The sequence below is a fragment of the Diadema setosum genome, chromosome 13, assembly GCF_964275005.1.
Source record: "Diadema setosum chromosome 13, eeDiaSeto1, whole genome shotgun sequence".
Lineage (NCBI taxonomy): Eukaryota > Metazoa > Echinodermata > Echinoidea > Diadematoida > Diadematidae > Diadema > Diadema setosum.
The window spans coordinates 14,937,564-14,961,545 of NC_092697.1; the positions used below are offsets into that span (position 1 = coordinate 14,937,564).

At 40.0% G+C, this 23,982-nt stretch overlaps 1 protein-coding gene across 1 annotated transcript in view; it reads left to right on the forward strand.

Annotated features, from left to right (window-relative positions):
• The window catches only part of LOC140236723 (protein patched homolog 1-like), a 77,545-nt gene that overhangs the window by 16,999 nt on the left and 36,564 nt on the right, over positions 1–23,982 (forward strand). The window contains exons 4-12 of the mRNA XM_072316649.1: positions 9,384–9,573; positions 11,953–12,022; positions 12,865–12,962; positions 19,196–19,310; positions 19,876–19,968; positions 20,553–20,674; positions 22,325–22,472; positions 22,969–23,100; positions 23,741–23,899. Of these exons, the coding sequence (XP_072172750.1) occupies positions 9,384–9,573; positions 11,953–12,022; positions 12,865–12,962; positions 19,196–19,310; positions 19,876–19,968; positions 20,553–20,674; positions 22,325–22,472; positions 22,969–23,100; positions 23,741–23,899 (1,127 nt within the window). The remainder of the gene's footprint in view (positions 1–9,383; positions 9,574–11,952; positions 12,023–12,864; positions 12,963–19,195; positions 19,311–19,875; positions 19,969–20,552; positions 20,675–22,324; positions 22,473–22,968; positions 23,101–23,740; positions 23,900–23,982) is intronic.

A 23,982-nucleotide genomic window follows, 5' to 3' on the forward strand; every position in this document is an offset into this window, starting at 1 on the left:
TTACCTCTCTGTATACCACTGAGTTATGTAGGTGGCATTCTAAAATTTCATGGTTGAAGTCAATTCATTTTACACGTAGCAACTGCGTTGTAGTGCCTCAATGTTGCCACTTGGAGCTGAGAGGGGGTACAAAGCTTTCACCTTCAACCAACTTTTTGTTCAAGTTTGCTGCAAAAAAAAAAAAAATATCTCTGAGACATTCTATCAATCAAGGGGAAAGAAGATTATATTTTCAGAATACGTTCCTTTTGCTTTTTAATAGGGAAAGATTTGTTGTTAACATACAACTGTAAAGATGCATGTTATTCAAAGTAATCCCAGAGTTAATTGCTATCTTCAGATGATGTAGAATGCATAAAATTCTAGTCGCTTGTTTTTGTGGTCTCTCAGAGTTTGTGCAATTTTGTATTTCATGCACTTTAGTAGGGCAAATGGTATTGAGAGAGTTTGTGTACACACTCTTTGTGTGTATTTCCATTCATACAACCTGTTTGTCAATACAATATTGTACATATTCCTTAATATGATAACTGCACGTGAACAGGTATTATGGTTCTCAATTTGTAGCCAGCCATAGATAGAGCATGATTCATGCAACGCAGTTGATCGTGTGAAATACAATGTATCAAAAATGTCACTGCCAGACTTGGATGGGTTTATCTCTCAGCATAATATTCACATGTGATACTTATAGGTCTACAAGTTTGGCATGATTGTAAGTACAGTGTTAGTTGGAGAATATTCTGAAGAAAGATTTTGATGTAACTTTTATCGTTGAACTTGACCATTTCCCTAAAATGTTAAAGAAAAATTGTTAGATGTAATCAGGATGTACAACTTGTATGTCTCACATGAATGGAAGATGAAGGAGTCATTCATATCGAATGATGTGCTTGACGTTAATAGGGTACTTTTCCACCACAATCTGACTTGTTCCTCAGAGAGGTACATCTGTGCCTGCCTGTAGCCCTCCCTTGCTCCTGCACCATGTACCTGGCTGATGTTTTTGCAAAGTCCTCTCTCAGTTGGCCTGTGATAACAATGCCTGGAGCTTTGTGTACAGAACCATTTGACTACAGACTTAGCTGACTTTCTCCTCCTTCTCTTCTTTTTTTTTTTCCTACCATGGCTGCATCAGCCTTTAATGTCTTACAGTAGATTCTTACACACATTTGTGGTGGCAGTCACACTTGTGTTGTTGTTGGTTTTTTATGTCTCAGAGTATTTGTGTGTAGTTTTGCCTTATTTCGCCCCCAAAATGAAATAATACCGGGGTACTAAGTATTGGAATTGAAGTCATCGTACTAGCTCTGCTTCATTTTTTTTTGTCTGTCATCCACAAGCCTCATCCCCTCTCAGTACAGTGTATAAAACCCGTTGAGGACGAGTCCCGAGAATACTGGGACAAGTGTCTATGGGAAATGCGTGTTGTAGCAAAATCAGCCCATCCTTGACGGGCTATAAAAGGGTGCTGCAGAACATTAATAGTCAGTGTGATCGAATGTGAGTTCACTCATCATGACCAATGTGATGATTGACATTTTGGTGTCATTTCATCGGTAAGAAAGTACATTAGTACAAGGTACACTGTATTGAAGCTCGCTGTTATGTCAAAGTCGTGTGCGTACCCTCTCCCTCCCGAAAAAACAGAAAGCAACTTTTCAGATCCCTCCCGAACGTAGCCTCATCTCATCCATTAACGCCATTCCCTGACCCCTCGCCGTGACTGCAGAACCTGCCCACCCCCCTGGGAGAAAATAGGATGTTCTGGTATAATGGCATCTGGCAGCTATGCAGTGGAAGGGCAGTGACAGATTTCGGCCCCAGTCAAGTTTATTTGCACAAGGGGTGCCAAGCCAGATTCTCACCTAGTGACCGCACAAGGAGCTGGGGAGTGGGAGTAGGAGCGCCAAGATTTGGGCTCCATTCCCAGCAGGGAGAAAAATAACATTGAAGGAGGGGGGGGGGGAGGAAATATTAGTACAAATGGTCCTCTGTGATGCTGTATGCAGTGACAGTGGTTCAAATTGGATGTGAAAAGGTTAGAATGAATTGACCAGTGAGAACTTAGATCCAAATTTTTGTTTGCGACGGACTACAGTTACAAGTATACAGTCATGTATTTGCAAAGACTGGGGCTGCATTTATTAACTTCCTCAATGTTTGAAATGTGTTTCAGTACCCACTATCAAAATGCATATATAATATGCACATGCCTTTCGGATCACATTTTTGATTTGATATAGGCCAATTTGTCAACTTTATTATGGGTCGATTGGGAGGCTTTGTCATGTCACTGTGTAGAGATGTGTAATTGGCAGTGGTTGGTGTTGGTAGGTCCGAGTCATAAATGCATTTCAGAACAACTTTGCGTTTATCAACGCTACAGACATGCATTTCTGGCTCAAACACGTTTGCAACTACACTTTTTTCCAGCATTTCTGAAATTCATTTATAACCCTATAATTAAAACAGCTTTGCATATATCAACTGCCTAAAACTCCATGAAAGCTGTTTGGAAAACTGGATTCTGCACAGAAGTGAGTTGAAAAATGCACCCTTTGTAAATCTGCTTGGATGTGTACTGTATTAAAGCACACCTCCAATTTAAAGGTCCAGTTTACCTTTGGGAGAGTGATTTTAAAAATGTTCAAGATATCGCATTTGATGCATATGTTTAGGTCTATTGTATCACAAAACATCCTACCATATAAAGTTTTTGCAATAAGACCTAAAATATATGGAAATATCAGTATTTTTCTCAATAAACCATAACTGTAGACGGTTTGATCTGGAAGAATTCTTATTATAACTATTGTTCACATTTTATGTATTTAACAATACTTAACATCGATTTTAGGGATTCAAATTTTTACAGTGATTGTTTCTATCCCTAACTCACATTTTAGAACTATTCTAAAGCACTAATGCTGGGTTTCTGTTTCATCTGCAAATGGTAAATTATGCCTTTAAGATGGAGCTAGTTTGTAGCTCCATGCTGTGGGTTACCACTCCTCCCCTTGCATTATGTGGAAGAGAGCATGACGGCAGGGAGATGGTGGTGATTGCTTGGAAACTTCAGGAGAGGCTTTTTTTCCCCTTATGAATAGAAACAATGAAAGAGCGTTAAAACTGTTACATTTCAGATGAGGAGAGAGCAGTAATGTTAGTCTGATTACATAACCGTGAGTTACACAGGGTCAAGTATTGACCTCTTGCAATCCCTATGCTATACCAGGTTGAGGAATCAAACGTTAGCATCTCTCCCTCTCTCCCCCACTATCTCCCTTTGCTGTTACATAGTTGTCATGCATTCAGCCTTGTCTGAAGAATTCAATTCTGAACAAATTTTTATGCCATTTGTAATTACATCATATTTAGTCATGGTGTCATCAGCTTTATGAATCCTGGGTCTGTCGCAGAAAAAAAAAAAAATGATCACATGGATGAATAACATGTTTCACATTGGACTAGGTTGATGTACTGTTACTTGTTCAGTATTTTTCATTTTTGGTGGAGAAAATTAATATTACTGAGAGAGAGAGGAAAGACTAGAAGTCAAGACTAGATATTTGGAGTGTGCCGCCGTCCAGGAGGTCACTTCATAGATTTGATACAAAAACAACAGTTCTTGTTTAGCAGCTAGACTTCATTTTCACAACCATGCTGATTGTGGGGTTTTTATTTCCTCCCTCCTAAGAGCGGTCTTCAAGGCCAGATAGATACCAGATAGGTGCCTTCATTTCCCCTCTGTCCATTCTCCCTCCCTGTGTTGCCTCTTTCGTCTTTCTTTCTTCTCTCCATCTTCCTCCCTTCGTTCTTCCCTTCTACTCTTCCTCCTCCTGCCCTTCCTTTATCATTAGTATATAATACTTCATCTTCTATTCCTCCTTTTTTCATCAACCGTGCTTTCTCCCAACTTCCTTCCCTTGTCTCTTCCTTCTTCCTTCTTTCCTTCATCTTCCCTTCTTTCTTCCTTCTTTCTTCGATCCTCCTCCTTTCTATCTGCTTTCCTTCTGTCCGTCTTCCCTCCTCCGCCCATTCCATACTGTCTATTCTTTGTCCCTTCCTCTTCCCTTCTTTCTCTTTTTTCCCACCTTCCCATCCCTCCGTAATCTCTTCTCTCCCTTCTTCCTCCTCCCTACCTCTTTCGTCTTTCTCTCCTCTTTCATTCGTAGCCTCTTCCAGCATCTGCTGTAGTGTAGATAACATCTTCAGAGACTCCAACTCTCCCGTTTTCGACGGGAGATCTCCCGCCGAAAACCCATTTTTGCAAAATCTCCCGTTCTCCCGCTTGAGATTTAATTTCTCCCGCCCTGGCTCTGTGTCTCCCGTTGGAAAGGATTTCTTACTTATTGCCATTGTGTGTTGAAAAAATAAGCCTTAGATAGCACCAGACAGCATCTAGAACCCTAGGAACTTTGCGCTTCGCACGCATCAACTTTGAATAGAGTCTCCCGTTTGCTAGGGGTTTCGGGCGGGAGAATCTCGAGATCAGAAGGTGCTTGGGGTTGGAGTCTCTGCATCTTGGTATATTATTCAGTGTGAATACTTCCTGTGTTTACATTTATTTATGGCCTAAGATGTAAACTGTAAAATCAGGATTGTTCGCATGCATTTTTAATTTCAGAAATTTTGTGAGAGCCAAGATTCATGACATTAGATTGCACTCGAAAGTTCTTGTCTACACCGTATGCATTGAATGCCTGTGACAACTCGCAAAAATTTCATGCCGCAAAAACGTCTTGCTTGACAGTACATGTAGTTAACTTTATACAGTTAAATACACTGTAGTTTTATGTTATTAGCTTGTATGTGCAACACAAGGGTTACGACCTGTCTTTCAGATGCCAAATGTTAATTAGTATACAAATAATGACTGCTATGAGGGGCACAGTTAAAATTATGGGCCCAAGGTGATGTGAAAACCGTAACTATGCCCGAAGCGAAGCTGAGGGCATGGTTATGGTTTTCACATCACCGAGGGCCTACATAATTTTAACTGTGCCCCGAATATCAAGCAGTCATTATTTGTTTTATATACCGAAAATATAGATTCCGAAATATAGATACCGAAAATACAGATTCTAGTCTCTTTTACAGCACTCATAATCAATGCTGATCGACAGCGCGGCGGTCGTATCATTGGTGCATACATGAGTGATCATCTATATGTGTACATACAGTGTACGGTGTTGCGACTGTCTCCAAACGTATTTACAGGGCACAGTGACCGCTAGTCTTTTTTACAGCACGCTTATCGAATGCGCGGCGGTCGTATCATTGGTGCGTACATATGAGCGATCTATAGGCCCGTTCACACACAAGGGAAAAAGTGCGATTTGAAAATCGATTTTCTTATCGCGATCAAAATTTCGAAATTTTTTCCAGTGTGGACAGAAAAATTTCACTAATTACCGCGATCCTTATCGCGATCCAACTCGCACTATTAGTGCGATTTTTCAGAATAATCGCGATTATTTTGCCAAGCGTCGTGTGTGTGAGCGCGATCGAGATTCGGAAATCGGTATTTTTAATCCCATCGTTCGTAGCGCGTGCGAAACTCTATTGGGACTTCGGCGGGGTCAGTCTTCGGTCATGCAAGATTCGCGCATGCGCAGTTTGGCCACTGATCGTTCTTTCCTTGCTGCGTAGTGCGATTTTTCCCTGTGTATGAACGGTCGAAAAAAAAATCGAAATTTGGATCGCGATTGAAATTTCGATTTTCGTTGTTTGTGAACGGGCCTTATGTGTACGGGGTCGCGACTGTCTCCAAACCTATTTACAGGGCACAGTTGATTTACTGTGCCCAGGTGCCGGGCACAGTAGATCAAAAATGGGGCACAGCTATTTTCATGACTCCGCTTTTAACCAATCAGATGAGAGGATTCTATATATGAGGTATATAACTTTATATGTTGACTTTATACATGTAGTTCTGATGTAATTCCAGTGTGAGCTGGTTGATGATCCAACAAGTTATCAGAATATGAAGTTATTGTTTGTTTGTTTTGTTTTCCTGTCTCTTTTGTTTAGTTCTGTAAATATATTATATTTTTTGTTGTAATTGATAAAGGGCTCTGAATCTTCTTTGAAAAGGTGCTATAAAAATTGTTAAGGCTGTAAGATAGAAATCGGAAGTGATGTCTGAGTTCCATATACTATTCAGGTTTGAGCTATAAATACATTTCACAACCTCTTCACATTCATCAATTTACAGAAACGCATTTCTGGCTCAAACACGTTTGCGATTGCACTTTTTCTGATGTTTCAGAAATACATTTCTAGCCCCATAGTCAAAACAGCTGTCTATTTATCAACTGCCCACAACTCCCTGAAAGTTGATTGGAAACCTTAATTCTGTGCCAAAAGTGAGTTGGTAAATGCACCCAATACCTCCCACAGATGGCCTCATTCATGTAAATAACTGTAGGCCTATATGGTATGGTGTAGCTGGTATTAAAGAGGTAGGAGACTTAATCCCATCATCCATGCAGACAATGAACTAGGTTGTCCTCGTGTCTTTTTGTGCCAGTTGGTTCCATACAGTGAACTTCAGGAGATAATGAAGCCATGGTCACTCAGGTTTGACAGACCAAGAAGTTTATCCTTGGTTTGACCCACACAATAGTGTGACATCATTGCCTATAGCTACACAGAGAGACCACCTACCTACATGTACAGTGCTGTCTGACCAGGGAGGTGGCCACCTCCCTGGTCTGATGGCTAGCATTCCGTGGGCCATCTGAGGTGGCCACCTCCCTGGTCTGACCGATAGCGCTCCATGGGCCATCTTGGCAGGCATGAATACACATCTTTGCACTCTTTGGGTCTGTTTATCTAATGCGAGAGAGAAAATCATGTTTCAAAACACATTTCAAATGGCATACGAACATCTTTTGAAGCATGATTCTCGGGGTGCCGTGTTTATGTAACCATCATACAATCGCGATTCGAGTGTTGTCACTGCGCAGCTGCCTTTTGCTGGTCAACATGAGAAGTAAAGTTCAACTGTGTACAACCAAGCATGCCTTATCATTCACACACAAATGATAAGTAGAAAATACAACCGGAAACAGCTGGGAGTTGACCTTGAGATATAAGCCCGTTTTGAAATGGCAATGCGTTTATCTACTCTCAGAAAGGCAACCGTGGTCTCAAACTTGTTTCAAAATGCCCTTTGAATGGTGTTTCAAAATTGTCATTTCTAAACATATACACGTATGAAAACATGGTTGCATTTATCTATCGCCCGAAAATGCTTCAAAAGCGTTAATGATTGTAATTCTGCCTCGGAAAATTTTTAGATAAACGCACCTTTTGTTCTCGCCTGATGCCTCTAGCAGAGGTGCCTGGTCTTCGTAATTTTGCAGCCCATACAGCTCTTGTAGAATAGGGTGTAATGCAATATGCATTATATTGTGTATTCTTTTCATTTTGGGGTGTGGTATCAAAACAAGCTTGGTGTTTCTGTCATTTCATGTTGTTGTGACTTGAAGAAGTCTGACTAAACTTTGGAAGTACTGACTGTGTTTGTCCTTTGGGACCTTTGGCAAAGACTGAGCTCGGAACCAATCAAGTCAAGAATTCCCACCGAGCATCTGATTGCCGAGACGAGAGCGGCATTTGACGGATAGGTGATGACGAGAGACAAGAATTGTGTCATGCGCCAGGATGTCCCGTGAAAGTTTTGATGGCTACACCTCCAGCAAGACAAACTGTGTGGAGAATGCACTGTGTTTGAATAAGTTTCACAGAACCCAGTGAATGAGTGTAGGTGCTCCAGTCACCATTTTCTTGTTCTCGTCTTTGAGAGAGAAAGTGAAAAGTTTTCCTCTTCCACTGCTGCTGCCCTTTCTTCCTCTGCCCTGTTTAATAGCACCAGGCTCCACTCTTCGCCCCCCCCCCCCCCCCCCCCCGTCCACAATTCCATAGCGCCCATTGATTCGACCAATAGAGGATTTCCCGTATTGAGCTGCGGAGCCGATTCAAAAGGGTTTCCTGGGAGCCCCCGAGTGACAATGGCTACCTCCGACTCGCGCTCCGTTTGTGCATCCCTCTTTTTAATTGAGGCTGTAATTATTGGATCGCAGGGCCCCGGCTCGTTCTAGACTACCCCCTCTCTCCCTCTCTCGCCCTCCCTTTCTCTCTCCCTCTGTCCTGTTGTATTTACTAGCCCATTATTCTCCCGTTCTCCCCGCTCCCTCTTGAAAAGGGGGGCACCGAAAAAGAGAATTTACAGGGTGGGGGTAATTACGACCTGGGGAGCGCCCACATTCACATGGGTGGTCCCCTCAGCTTTCCCCTTTCACCAAGGTGTGAAGACAGAATGGGAAGACCTCTTCTACGCTCCACATACTCGACAACGGAAAAATACTCCCCGCGCTCTTTATCCGTATAAAAATGGCATTTAGCCCAGTTCATTTTTGTGTCATCTCTACCATTTAAAAGTCACATCAATAAAAGGTCTGCGGCGGTGATGCCTTCAGATTGTTGACTGTAGACCTTCGGTTGCACAAGTTGAATCTACAATTACCTAGCAAGAATTATCCGTGTTGTGGAAAATTTGAGTGAGAATGCATAGTGTGTGCATTTTACCATGTTGACAACAGTTAACACATGCTGAGTAGTATGCAATATGAAATATACAGTGTACCCAATGCAAGTTGGCATCCCATAAACTTGCTGTGCAAGGAATTCATCATTGCATAGGAATGTGTGGGGAAGTGGTTGCATTGATAATTCTACTCAAAACTTGCAAAAATTTTGATAAACAGAAGAGTGATCTACCCTTTTTGGTGAAGAATTAAGGTAGGTTTTTTTTTTTGTGGAAAAGCACAGGGAAAACAAATTAAACTACAGCTGGACATTTGTGTTTGTGTGTGTTAGTGATAGTGTTAGTGTTTGTGTCAGGGTTAGTGTTAGTGTTGATGAGTGTTGGTATGTGTATCTGCCCTGATATGAGTGAACACTGGTGTTTATGACATGCATTGTAAGGGTAGTAAGGAAACTGAATTCGTAACTCGATCAATCATTTATCAATCTCCATTTACTTTCCAGATTGATATCATCATGGCATTTTATATATGCTGTAAACACAAACATATAGATCTTTCAAATTTTCTCATAAATGCACATAATGAATGTTTGCACTAGATGTAAACGATGCCTATGTCTTCATTGCCATAGCACCTCTATTTTTATGTCCCCAAGATTTTCAGGATTTCAAAGACTGATGGGAATGATCTTATGATTTGCTTTCCTAATGTTTTATAGGAATGTGTTTCCAAGTCATGAAATCCTTTTCCCCCAATCTCCTTGTTTGTTGCCTTTTTTTTCCATAATGTCTTGAATTTTTCGCTATTTTCTTTTTCTTTTTCCAGTGGGTGGCAGGTTGGAGAAAGAGCTGGAGTACACAGAGGCCACACTAGGGTCAGGCTGGGGTGCAACAAGTCAAATAATAGTGCAAACACCAAAGAAACAAGGGGAGAACATTCTCACCCAAACAGCGCTGCTGCAACACGTGCGGTCGGCAGTATTAGCAACTCAAGTAGAGGTGGACATGTACGGAGTGTAAGTATCCAAAAACAACATCTATCAGTTGACAGGCCTTATGGGAACTAATGTTCTCACATGTTTACCCGTTGATTCAAACACGAAAATTGGCAGGTTTTGTATCACGTTCTGAAAATGGATTCACCTGGATGTATATTCAAGCAGTTTGAATTTTTGAACAGTTGAACTTGTATCATATAGCATCCTGTGTAATCCCTTTCAAAGGGCCATTGTTTTCTGTAAACAGTGTTTACTTGTGCAGTACTTCTGTTGTGAACACAAGACAAATATGGAATTTCCAAGACTGCCTTGTTTTATGTACGGACTAGGCCTACTGTCGTTGCTTGTCTGATTTTGTTGAAGCTGCTTTTGTTGACTGCATGATCAGCTTTAGACTGGAATTTTGAGTTTTGATAAGTCTATTTTTTGGAGTCAGACTTCATGAGGTTAAAATTTAATTTTGATTTAGTAATGTCAATATGCAAAGTTCTACTATTCTGTTTGTTTGACTGCATTCCGAAAGCAAACTTTAAATGTGGCATAGCACTTTCCTTTCAATCATTTAATGTATGTGACAAAAAAAGGGGGAAAAAACCCCTCCGAAAATGTATTCAAACCATCTTAAAGAATATTTACACAGCATATTTGTACATGATGAATGTGAGATCCCTGTGGGACCAATGCTATTCATCCTACTCCATTCATACCACATGACTTACCAAATAAAACAGGAATTTTCCATGACTTGTATTATAAGAGTCAAGGTTTTAAACCCCCACAAGAAAGAGCCCCCCCCCCCCAATCTCCCTCCTTTGCACCCAAAAGACAAGAAGAGGAATTTTCCCCTTTCAGAATTTTCTTCATTTTGTGAAGATCAGGTAGCTAGGGAAAAAGGAGGGAGAGAGAGCGCGCGAGGGAAGAAAGAGTAACGAATGCAAGAGGCATCGCCCGAAAATTGCCACCCAAAGTCCCAAGCAAAACATTTGTTTGACCTCTGCCTCCATAGGGCTTGTTACCCAGAGGTCAGGGGTCGGGGAGTTAAAGATCATATTCATAGCTATGACAGATGATATAAGCCTCTCTGCATTTTTAGGCATTTCTTACCTGTCTCTTTCCCCTTGTTCTTTTTTTTTTTCTTTCTTTTTTCTACTGAGTCCAAACTCTCTTTTCTTATTCTCCTCCTCCCTCAGATCACATTTGAAAATGACAGTGATTTTGGGATGTTTTTCCATATATCTCTGTCAAATATGATGGGGCCACTCCTTCAGCGCATTCAAAATCACTGTAAAATCTCTTGTGACTACATGATTTTTTAATTCTTTATTTCAAACAATTTTCATTTTGTATTTCTAACCATTTATGAATTGGTGTTATTTCAATCATTGTGAGAAGTGTTCACCTACACTGTATAACATTTTTTTTCTTTTTCTTTTTTTTTTTTACTTATGTTCATCTCAATGTGTTAGCATTAAATGGCAGAGCAGCAAAACCTCACATTTTGTTATTAATGATTTTTTAGCATCTTGTAATTTCTTTCCATGAGTTTTGACCAAGTATTGATTTTGCATGTTTTTTGTTTTTGAACTAGTTCCATGTCTTGCAATATGTGTGAAAATTTCCACACCACGAAAATTTCCACTTTTACTGCCTTTTCTTTGTGGGGGTGGTTATACGGGCTATAGAGGGTTGGTGCTGTAGATATTTTCTTTAATTTCTGTGCTACTTTTGTTTAAAGCAGAATATGACTTGTGCTGACCCAGTTTTGGGAGGAGAAGTAGGCAGGGGACCCAGTGAAATGTGTCAAGAGGCCTTAGTGAGGGGGTGAGGGACGGAACTGCTAGCTGGTGGTGGTGTCTCAGGCTTGGATGAGGGAGGCAGGAGGAGGAGGAGGAGGAGGAGGAGTAGGGTATACCGAGGTCGCTCTTCCCCTGCAGTGGGGCAGGGCGTCTTGGTGCAGTAACTCAATTACTGCCGCTGGAATTCTGCAAGTGCAACCTGGAATTCTGTTCGCTGTCCCTCCCTTCCTCTCTCCTCGTCTGTGCATCCTCTTTCTTCTGTATGAATGAAGAGTTTCACCACTTATAGATGAGCTCATTAATCATCACATTATAAACAACATTTTTCACCCATTTTTCAATTTGTTCTCTTTATTAATTTCAGTCCCATATATGTAATTTATTGTCATTATTACTGTTACTGCTCATATATATAGAATTCCACAAAGTACCACAGAATGGGCCTATTTCACTGTCTAAAGTGAATGCACCTAATCTTATTCTATGGAACAAATATGCAAAAATGTTGATGATTTCTAACATGTGGAAAGTACTTTTCAAATGTATGATACATGTTTTATTATTCTCATTTGTCTCCCAATTTCTTTTTCATTTTCTGCAGTACGTGGAGCTTCAAAGACTTATGTTACATAACAGAATATCCTAGCTTTGAAGATCTATTAATAGATAGTGTAAGTATTACTTGATGTACGTGAATTACTTTCATTGTCAATGTCTGTGGTACAGTGTGAAATGATGTGATTGTGTGGTAGCATAGCCAAGACAAAGAAAAAAAAGTTGTATTTCTCATGAAACAGACTAAACACTCCTAATGACAAGCTATGTCAGTAATAATTTTGTGAACATAGAATTGTGCCTTTTACTCATTGAAATTATCGCCACAACATTTTAAGCAAAATCAGTGAATTGTTGGATGTAATTTTAACAAGAGAGATAGTAATTGTACTACCAAATGGTTTCATTGATTGCAAATCAATTAACATATTTTACAGACATATTGTTATTATTTTTTTTTTGGGGGGATTTATATACAAATAGATCTGTAAGTGAACCACAATTATAAGAGAATAAAATGTCTTGTCTGTACTGTATATAATTACAAACAATGTTTTGAACTTGCTGTAATGATTGATTCTAGAAGTTCTATATCAGTATACCGTAAAACAAATATTCGTGTGCATGAAATTTTCATGAATTTCGCGAAGAGCCAATATTTGCGAAATGAAATTGCATGAGAAAGTTCTTTTCTATAATATTATGCCCTGAATGCCCGTGGCAATTCGCGAAAATTTTATGCCGCAAATAGTTCTGGTTTTACGGTAGTACTAATTATACCCTAGGCTGTGATGCAAAATGAAATGGTAGCAAGGGTATTGAAGTATTTAGGACCTTATGCAGAAGTGCTTGAGACTTGGAAAATATTCATCTCCATTAGAGTCAGTAAAATCTTTCTTTCTTTCCTTCATGTTTTAATCCAATTTGAATAATTCTGACTTTTCTTTTCTTCCTGCAGATTATAGAGAACATTATTCCTTGTACAATAATCACGCCACTGGACTGCTTCTGGGAAGGAGCCAAGCTTCTAGGGCCAGAGAGTCCCATTCACATACCGTGAGTACCAAAGTCCCACGTTTAGCATGTGAAAGACCCCCGTGTGAGGGATACAGGTAGTAACCCTTACCTAGGATGCATTAATTCGTAGCTTCCAGTTATACGTGAAAATGACATGAATTTATTGCATACCATGATGACATCACCTTTGACAGTTTAATTGCTTCTCATGCTAATGAGCAGCATTTTGTGCCGTTTGATTAAATCATTCAAAGACAAATATCTTGCCCTAAATTTTAAACAAAAAATATATAGATTTTCAATTGTCATGCTACTGGACTGCAAAAAAAAAAAAAAAATAGAAAAAGAAAAAGTGACGTAAGCTTTCATCTGTAGCACTTTGATGTCATTTAAGTTTCAGGAGAATTTCTTTTTTTTTTTTTGGCAAGATGGGAGGCTTTCTCTAAAGGGCTAGTGCTTGTTATGACCCTCGTGTTACTTTTATTCTCTTACTGTTGCAGCATTAATTGTGTGCATGTATAATATGGTAAGTAGCTGAAAAGATTTTGGAAGGATTTGGAAGAGATTGCGAACATAATTATGGAGTGTCAAACATGAGAGTAATTAGGAAAACACTGTAATGCAAATCTGTGTTGGTTTAAACTTTTTTTGTGTGTAAATAATCAGGGTTAGCATTGGGGTCAAAGGTCAATCAACTCTAGGGATTGTAAGAATAGGGCCAGTAAATTACCAAGAGATTTCATCAAGAAAACTTCTCATAAGATGATGATTTATAACACAAGAGATGCTGTCAGGTTGTTCCTTTTTTGTGTGTGTGTGTGTATGTATATAAAGTGTGTGTATGCATGGGTCCTGGTACAAACTCCTGTCGTACACTACATAGGATCCTATAGCTTGGGACTGTGGAGATCAATTCTCCTGGTTTAGTATCCCACTTTATGAGGTAATGTGCACTGCATATTTCAGGATCGGGGTTTTTATCCTCTCACGAATGTCTCTGTGAGCAGATGGCTGCGTGGGTTTGTGTTGGCGACTGTTGCTGTGCTGTGAGGAAGATTTATTGCCAATGTGACTCCTTACATCTCTGGAAGTCTTTCGGCCTTAAATTTGTTACGTACACTGTACTGCAATATTTCATCTTCGGTGTTTTTTGTTTGTTAGTTTGGTTGGTTTTTAAATAACAAAATCTAAGAGATTGTCTGGACAGGTTTTGTTGATCATTAGTAGTTTTGGAAGAAAAATTATGAGTCATGTTGTGGCAAAGGTCTTATGTCTACAGCTCTGGAATGATATATTCATTACTGTAAGAGTTGAAATTTGCATGGTGGTGAAATTTCACACATTTCACATGAAGCTAGTGTGAAAATATAGCGTGCAAAACTTTTGTTTGTTCAGTGTCACATAATATTATTTTATATCTGTGCTTCAGTGAAAGTGAATTAACATAAAATTTGTCTTACCCGGCAGAAAGCAAGAAATGACTCGCACAAAAATTGTTTGCTTTTACAGTAGCAGAAACTCCATCTTTAAACTTGAACATCATAATGTCATCAAAAGCAATCACATTTGATTAATTTTCAAAGGTCATGATAAACTAGGTAATTCTACTTTCTTTTCTTTTTTAACCTTAGTTGCAATTGTTAAGTAATGTGTTTAGGCCTATTTGTGTGTTGAAGAATGAAAGTAGTGTAAACGGATCCTTAAATAGGTTTGCGCTCTGCTTTCCTATTTTGTATGTGCCTTGGAGACTGATCCCTTACCAGGTCATCAAATTGGCAAGGCAGGGAAAATGACCACTGGCCTCATGCAGTGAATATGTGTCTGATGTTGATGTGTCAGAACAAGTGGTCTCGACACCATCCTCTACCTCCCCCCCCCCATTTTTCTTTCTGCTCTCTCTTGCTCTCGTCTGCTCAGTACCTCTTGTTTAGTCGCGCCTTCCCCAACTCCATGCTTGTTCCCCCCTTTGTAAGACCATGGGTAGGGTCCATGGTCAGACATTTGGCAGAGTGGAAGAATAGAGACCAGACTGAAGTGGTGGTAGACTATGGTGAAATGTTGCTTGACCCCAGGAGGTGAAGGGGGGGGGGGGGGTGGGGGTACATGAAGTCCAACCAATCGTCAAGGTGTACAGTGAGAAGAATTGAGTGATTAGAATATGTGTGACATATATATTTGTGCTTATCATTTACCTCAATGAAGGGCAATTTGTCAATCAATGAGCCTTACACCTGAAATGTTGAGTAAAATGTACTCTTTCCTTATGTGGTTGAACAGTGACAATGTGAGATGATTTATGGCAGTATTAGTGATGTGAATGTTGGCAGCCCTGACCTTGGTATATCCAAACTTTTTCCCCCTTCCCCTTTTGCTGTTTATTTTGAGGTCAAGGGAGTGTTATATTTGGGTTGACAAATAAGATGTGCAAGGGGTCCTTTTGAACTCACAGATGGGCTTCTCATACTGTACAGCGACATTGCAATTTTGCAGTACAAAGTGCATTTCCCCAAGAAGTGACTTTGATTACGTATAATTCTTCCTCTCTGCCACATTGATGTGCTCATGATGCGGCATTCGATGAGTCGTCTCGGGAATTGAACCATTGGTGGTGAATTCTTTGTCAATCACCCAACCACTAGGCCAGTTAACCTTCTATGCTAAAGAAAAATTTCCCTTTGTGGTATGGTAATTGACGTATGTGTGACACTTGATCTACGGTATAGGTCGATGTTTATTTGTATGTTTTTTATAGGTGCAAAATGCTGAAAGCAATTAATGGGCAATGTACTCCGAGTATACATGTGGATTCTGTAAATGCAGCAAAATGGTTTAGAATGGTAGAACATATCAATGAATTTTGAGGAAAATTGGGCAGTTCATACAAAAGTTATATATTTTGTAATGTTTGGCCCAGCCATCGCTACATGAGAAGGCTGTGGTAGTTTATGTAATATCATAGAACTGGATCAATATTGGAAGAAATAGGAAATTGAATGAAAAATTTATACATTTTCAGTTTTTAGCAAAATAGAAAGCACTTGACATACTGCTTCTGTTGGCAGGGGAAAAATATTTGTTAAGCGCTTACCAGTAGCTTCCTTATGTCTGCAGGAAGTCGAGGAAATGTGTACTTTTTGTAAAAAAATGTAATATTTCAAATTGGCATTCTGAAATTTGTTGTGGTAAAAGATGAGTAATAGTAGTAGATGACTCCAAATTCGCAACAATGAAATATAGCCTTTCACTTTTACAAACTTGAATGCCTTGTCCCACATGTAGATATCCATGTTGGTGAATATTGCAAAATGATCTTGCTGTTGCGTCTTTTGATTCAGCCTCTCCAGAAATTTAATGTTAAATCAGGAATCCGCATGAGGAGATTCTTCCGAAAGATGCAGGTGTTTTTGGTACCAAATTCATACTGTGGCCATAATGTGGAATTTAATGGAAATATTGATGGAATCGACCAAATTTGATGTGAACTATTATTTCCCCACAGTATACCATAAACTGGCGGTAAGGGTCCACTGCAAAATATAGCTCTCTCTTGGGGCATGCCGTACTGCTGGAAAGTTGAGCCGTAGTCACTGTCAAGAGGAAGAAGGAAAAAAAATACTGATTGGATTCCGGGAAATTTGTGTCTGGGTGCAGGTAGAGTAGTTTCGTCAGTCGGGTTGCCACACACATAGTCAAATCAACCCCAAGGTCAAGGTTAGACATGGGTAGAAAGAAAGCCAGTCTGTGTGTGGTTCCCTGGGTCACTTTTGATGCCATGGCCGTGGGATTAGGCACCATTGTTCATCTTGTGCAAGTTTAATCTAGTGCAAGTTTAATACTGTAAGAGGAAGTCTGCAAGGATGGGAAGGGGTGGTGGGAAGAGGTGGTGGGAAGGGGCAAGGAAAATTGATATTGGATAGAGTCAACTTTCCCTAGATGCAGTGTATTGTTTTATTCGCAGTTTGTATGTACGCACATCTTCTGTCAAAGTTGCAATGTTTACAGGATTCATTTCTCAAGCTGGGGGATTTCTGTGAACTTCACTTATTCACAGTCTTGCAGATCATAAGAGATTTTGGTCTTTGAGGAGTGGCACTTCACATTAAGAAAGTCATTGATGCAATTTTTAGAGTAGTGATCACGATGTGCTTTCTTTTCCTCTTTCATGAAGGAGTCTTTGAAAAATATGAGTGATCAGTGAATGTCCAGCGAATGTACCGGTAGTACTTTAGTAATTGTCTTGCTCTGGATGCAAGTTGTGCCTTGCATACTTCGTTCAGTCTTGATTGGCGGGTTCGAAATGAAGACGACCATTGTCATCATGGCTAAATGGATGCGACCTCGGTCTGAACTGGACATTGCCAAATTGAAAGGGGGGGGGGGCATCTTCTTGTGATTGACATCCCCAGTACATATATGATGCGGGAATCAATATTATCTTTTTGGACTTGCTTGACGAGGGTGCAGAGGAAAAAAGGCAGAGGTGGGTCCGAGCTTTGGGACGCATCTGTTTTCTCCATTTTTAGGAGCAGTAACAAGTGTGGAGATGCCATCGTCAATTTGCTCGGCGACTTTTTATTTCGAGCAGGAATTCTCCAGCCAGCTGTTAGATGCTCCAGAGTTTGTAACCCCCATTTTTTTTTCTTCTGTTTTTTTTTTTCTGTGTTTTTTTTTTTCCCTGATGCCGGTTGTTTTGTTGTGGCAGGAGTGGAGTGTGGCCCCCCCCCCCTATTTTTTTTTCACGAAGTGTTTCTCTACCCGGTCAGTCACCCTACATTTCTCACCCCACTTACTAAGACGTGCCCAATGTAAACCCTTCTTCCGTCCCATGACTTCCAGAGCTTGAGCACCATCGGAGGATCTTTAAACGAATAGCATGTCCCCCACCTTGCAGGAGTAACGCAAATCAAGTCACTTCCAAAACAGTGCCCTTGGCGAGTGTTTGCATATTTGCATATAACTACTGTGTATATAAATGCACTGATGAAGACACACTGTTGTCTAAAGTTATGGAAAGGTGGTCATTTTGTTTTGCATAAATGTTTTGTATATGTTTTATCTCGTGGCGAAGTATCACAATCGATGGGATAGGTTTTGTGATGCTGTCACAGGAAGATAGCTTGTGATTCTCAAATTAAGCAGCTCACTTTCATACCTCATAGAAAGAAAGCAGGAAAAATTATGTGTGTTTTTGTCCAGTAATTACAAAGCTAAAGCTGTGGAATTAGTGTTAAAACAATATTAATTAATTGACAATATGCAGGTGGCTTTGTTTTTGCAACCATTGAAGAGTCTTGGCTTTTGGGAAACAGTGCTTCATTTGGTTGCCTGTCAGAGTTGGAAGGGAGTATTACCCTCCTCCTCTAGTTCTCCGTACTAGGGCTGGCATCCAGTGAGGGCAATCTCCCCCCTGTCTTTTCTCCATGGTGACCACCGGAGTCGTATGCAAATTGGAGCCACGAGTCAATGACCTGGCTGCTAACTAGGAGACAAGAAAACTAGGAGGAGGAAAGAGGAGGAGGAGGAGGAGAAAAGTTCTCTAACTGGAATCCTCCCTGGTGTTAAGACGTGGTGGTTTCTTCCTAGGGTCAAAGCTGGTCACTCCATTCCCTTCCTGTGTAAAATATTGTTTTGTTTTGATTTGTTTTGTTTTTGTTTTGTTAAGAGTGTGTGTGTGTGTGTGCGTGTGTGCGTGCTGCAGTAGCATGCTTCAACTCAAGTTTGCTTTCACAGGTTTGAGTAAAAACATTTGGGCTGTTATTGATTGGTAGCCATCACCTCTGTGATACAATTTGCAATTTTTTAGGAGGCAATCATATAGGAGTGGAAATTCATGGTCATTCCAAACTCATGGGAGAGTTTTCAACAGCGGAGTTAGGGCATTTATTTTGAATTCACACTTAATGCTGCAGTTTGATTGTTGATAAATTTGATGAAAACAAGGAATTTCTGTATCTTCTATTCTAAGTTCCATAAATTGTGGGGGTAATCTTTTAAATCTTTATGAAGTATTTTAGAAAATCTTATATGTTCCGTATCTTTAATGATGTGGCATCTGCTCCCAGTTGTACATAGATTTATGATATATATACACTTGTACAACTACATCTTCATTCCATGTGTAATTGTTACTTTCTATGAATTATGTGCACATCCAGAGGTTGGGTAAAGCATGTTTTTTCAATGTTCAATTGTTCTTTCATGTACATAGAAACAGATTTCCTCAAGTGCTTCTTCTAGTTACAAGAGAAGTCCTTTGTTTTTCTTACCTGCAGAAATTATAATAAAACTCTAAGATGGACATCTCTAGATCCTCTTGGATTGCTAAAACTCTTCGAGGGCTATGAAGATTATTTTTCTCCAGAGGCCTTCGAGGATATCATTAATAGAGTAAGTATCATTTATATGCCTTGTTTCTATATACTGTACTTAATTGTCTGTACAAGCAGGGTAGTTCTTACAAGTCTTCAGGAGAAATCATTGTTGTTGATTTTTACTTCATTCAATATGTATTCATCATTTTTTTTTAATTCTAGGATATCATCTTGCAATTTGAAAATTTTTGTAAACATAATTTGAACATTGATGGAGTTTTGAAGATATGGAAAAATTACTTTGCAATGATACTTCATGTATGTTAAACTGTTTACACAAATGGTATGATGTAATTCTGTATCATCCCTAAGTTATGGTGCAGTAAGGCAAACTCCCAAACTGATAATCATCAGTAATGCCAAGTGATAGTTGTTTAGAGATGTGTAATGGAAAAAATTATGTCTTTCAGTTTGTTTGATGCATTTGCTCATTGTTGATTGATTTCAAACTCTGCTGAATTTTATTGCACCCATTAACACATTTCATCTCGTGTGTCCCTTCCTATGTACCCCACTCTTTGCCCATCCCCCCTTCTGCCCTTTCCTCACCCCAACCCCCTCTTGCCCTTCCCCCCTTCCAGACGGGTATTGGGCATGCATATCAGGTGAAGCCTTGTCTCAACCCTCAGGACCAGGAATGCCCTGATATGGCACCCAACAAACAGTCCGGTGAGGTGAGTAACCATGGCAACCGCATCCGCTCTTCATGTAAATGGTCTTTGATGACTGAAGGATGTACTATCCATGTACATTGCAGATGCTGATTTTATTTTTTACCTCCGTAAAGTCTTTTGTGTCTTTATGTCAGGTTCTGTGCACTCTGATCCCACTATTTCAAATTCTTGGAGGGAATCTAAGTGTTTACTTGCTTCTGTGTTCAGATCGTACAGACGAGTGCAAAGTTTAATTTTTAAAAATGGGATTATTTGAGTTTGGCGAAAGTCGATACTCTGTGCTAGTTCACTGTCAGCGTTCGAAAGGAACAATATCCACCTGTCATCAATAATGGCGAATCTGTCTGTTTTTCTGCTCATACCTTCGTAATTGCTGTATTGGTGGTTGTTTGCTCACAAATTTGAGCTTTGCTGTTTCTATGACTTTGATTGAAGAGGGAGCATGATAAAGACCAAGTAAAGAAAAAGCTGACTTTGGTATTTTTTTCAGAGTGTTTAAGTTTGTAACCATCAAACTATTGTTTCATTCCCCACCCCCATTTTGCGGATAACCCCTAAACCCACACCCCTCTTCCACCCCCAAGATTCCGGACATTGCTAGCCAGCTGACCGGGGGTTGCGCTGGCTTTGCCAGCCGCTACATGCAGTGGCCGGAGGAGCTTATCGTCGGCGGGGTGACCAAGAATGAGAGTGGTGTCATCAACAGGTGAGATTTCGAAAGCTTCTGTCTCCTCTTTGAGCTTAAACAATGAGTTTACCCAAATATATATGTCACTTATTGAGAAAAATTAGCAGCAGTATTAGTAGGACATATCTATCAGTCAAAGTTTGAGGAAAATTGGACAGTCCTTTCAAAAGTCATGAATGTTCAAAGTTTCAGTGCCGCCATTGCTGGATGAGAAGACTTGAAACAGTTTGCGACATCACTGCAGAACAACAGTATGTAAAATGAAAATACAAAGAGAATTCAACGTACTTCTATATTTTCTAGCGAAGTGAAAGAGTGCTTGACTTAACTGTTTAAGAAAGCAGGGGAACAATATAACCTTAAACATATACTTTTCATCAAATATGAGCTTTCATATGGATTGTCTGGATTTTCCTCAAACATTCAGTGATTTGTTCTACCGATACTGCTGCTTTCACTCAATGCACACGTATATTTGGGTGAACTTGCCCTTTAATTCGAAAAAAAAAAACAAACCTGTATGACATAAATCACTTCTCAATAAGGCACTGGTGTGTACATGGATTATTACGAAACTAAAGAATGGTGTTCTCTTGCATAAGCTTAACAGATGTAATCAAGTATTACGCCCTCAAGCCCTGAAGCAATATTGGAAGTCCCCCATTAATTTGTTTCCGTGTGATGCTAGTCAAATATTTCCAAGACATATGTCATTTAGTCATGTGTGATTTGTCACTGGCAATTTGTTGGATATATCTTTCGGCGAAATCAGTCGCAAGATGTCTTCCGTTCATCTCCAGGCACTGGTGATGGAACCCTCGCGATAATTAGATTATCGGTGGCTGTGCTAGTTGATCGGGGACACATTGCCCATAATGAGTGTAGATCTTGAAAGACTGTTCCCATACTTACGTATACATCTTCCACCTGTCTAAATGCCTATATTTCTACTTGTTAATGATTACACCCTACATTCACAAATCCAAGCCAGAGGACATGTGTAGACATCCATGGCTGTAGAGTAGCGTCTCGATGTGTAGAGTTTGAGATGGTAGGGTGTATTGTGTGGTCATTTGTCTGTCATTGTGGCATGTGTGTGTGTTTGTGTGTGTGTCAAGAGTAGAGAGAGATAAGACATGGCTAGTCTTGTAGAGTGAAACAGATGGCATGGATTAATTATCCTATGAAAGAATCACCAGGAAATTGAGGTGTCATGGTTTGTAGGAGACTTGCCAAACTGTGGGATGGGCCTAATTTGGCTGACTTCTAGCATTCATAACCTTTAACAAACATTTCTGGCACCATATAAGGAGATCACTGTCAGTGGAGAATGATTGAAAACTATTGAAGTTAAAGAATATAAGAAAAAAAAAAACTTCAAAAAATATCCCAACATCAAAAAAGTTTTGGTAACAATGACCATTTAAGATTTATCTTTGAGGTATTGTTTATTGCACAAAACCTATCCTTTCAGTATTGTGGAGGAAATGATATTGTGAGTTCGCGCAGTGGGCATTATGTCTGCATGGTGCTTAGAAGTCGAGATTACCTTTGAAGATTGGGAGTAAGAAGAGTGCAGTATGTAGGAATGACAGGCATTGATTGATTGACAGCTGTCTGTCAGAGGGAAGATTCTATTATCTCTCTTCCTCCCGAAAAACCCTGCAGTGGTGAAGCCCTCCAGACGGTCATCCAGCTCAGGGGGGAGAAGGACATGTACGAGGCGTGGAAGAACCACATCAAGGTGGACGAAATCAGGTGGACGGAGGACAAGGCGCGGTCCATCCTGGAGGAGTGGCAGAGGAAATTCACAAACGTAAGTATGCAAGCAATGTCCAGAGCTGGACACTGGGTCAGAGTTTTTCTTGATCCATCGAAGATGAGCTGATTTTGCTTGAACACACGTTTCCCCACAAACACCTGCCCGAGTATACTCGGAGTAGTCTTCAACAGGTTAACATCTTGTGTTTCTTTGTTATTAAAGGAGGTTTGATTTATAATCTAATATATGTGTGCAAACCAATGTGTTATGAAAGATGTGTGCTCAAGCTGCCTATTTCTTCTTTAGTGTAACAAGTTTTTGTCTATGAACAGACCAAAAGTTACCCTGATCTTTTCCAATTTTGCCACATTTCTTCATCAGTTGATGCAGTCTGTAATGTATCATATAAGAAAAGTCAGTATTTCATCAGTTTTTGAATATTTTTTCTACTTGTCTATTAATGCTGTTGATGATAGCTCTTGTGATTATTACAGATTTTAATATTTGACTTTACAATTGATTGTTTCCCCGAACATTTTTTTTCTGTCAGGTCGTGCGCAACTCCACGATGACCAACTCAACTCAAGACGTGAATGCACTCTCCTCCGCCTCCCTCAACGACCTCCTCAAAGACTTCTCCCAGACGAGTGTCGTCAGGGTTGCCATGGGTTACGCAATTATGGTATGCTTTTCTCTTTTTTTAAAGACTCCCATATGCTCGATGTCTTTTCTTCCTAATTTCCTCATTTCCTCAGTATCTCCCAGTATCCTTTGTGAAAACTGTGTGTGTGTCTTGGAAAACTCTTCAATCTGTATACCTACATGTACTCCACCAAGTTGGTGAATAAAGATAATTTCCCATCTTCTTTCTTGAATCTTATAGTTGACATTACTCTCTTGCAAAATACTTTGGTCATCACAGGTTGTACATTTGTTGATTTAAGTGCAGTGATGTGATATGCTAAAGTACATGTACAGTGTGTAGGTTGATGCAAATACACCACTGATGTCTGTAGACACAATTCCTTCATGCATATATGTATCTATATATATATATGTATATATGTATGGCAGTGCAGCCATTTTTCCAGTCATGTATCCCCTTGAGGCATATGAAGTCATGTAGACTGCATTCTCCATGGAAAACAGCCAGATTGTGTAGGTAGTATAAAAAGCCCTGACATTTCTATTTTATAAGCTTGTTCCAAGTCTATTTCTATCGTAGACTCTAGTGAAAACAAACCCAATGGTTTTGCCAAGATCACTTAGTTGTATTGAAGTTTTGTGGATGAACATTTTTGCGTCCTCCCCTTGTCTCCCAGGTGATGTACGCCACGCTGACGATGATGAAGCTGTACGATGGGGTCCTCTCCCAGGGTGGGCTGGGTCTCTTTGGGGTGCTGCTGGTGGCAGGCTCCGTCTCCGCAGGGCTAGGCTTCTGCGCTCTTATTGGCATTGTATTCAACGCATCTACAACTCAGGTAGGCTGGATATGGTCTTCTATTCCTTTGCATGCTGACATGTTTGTTAAATGTGCTGTGTTTGCCTCGATTTTGTTGTAGTG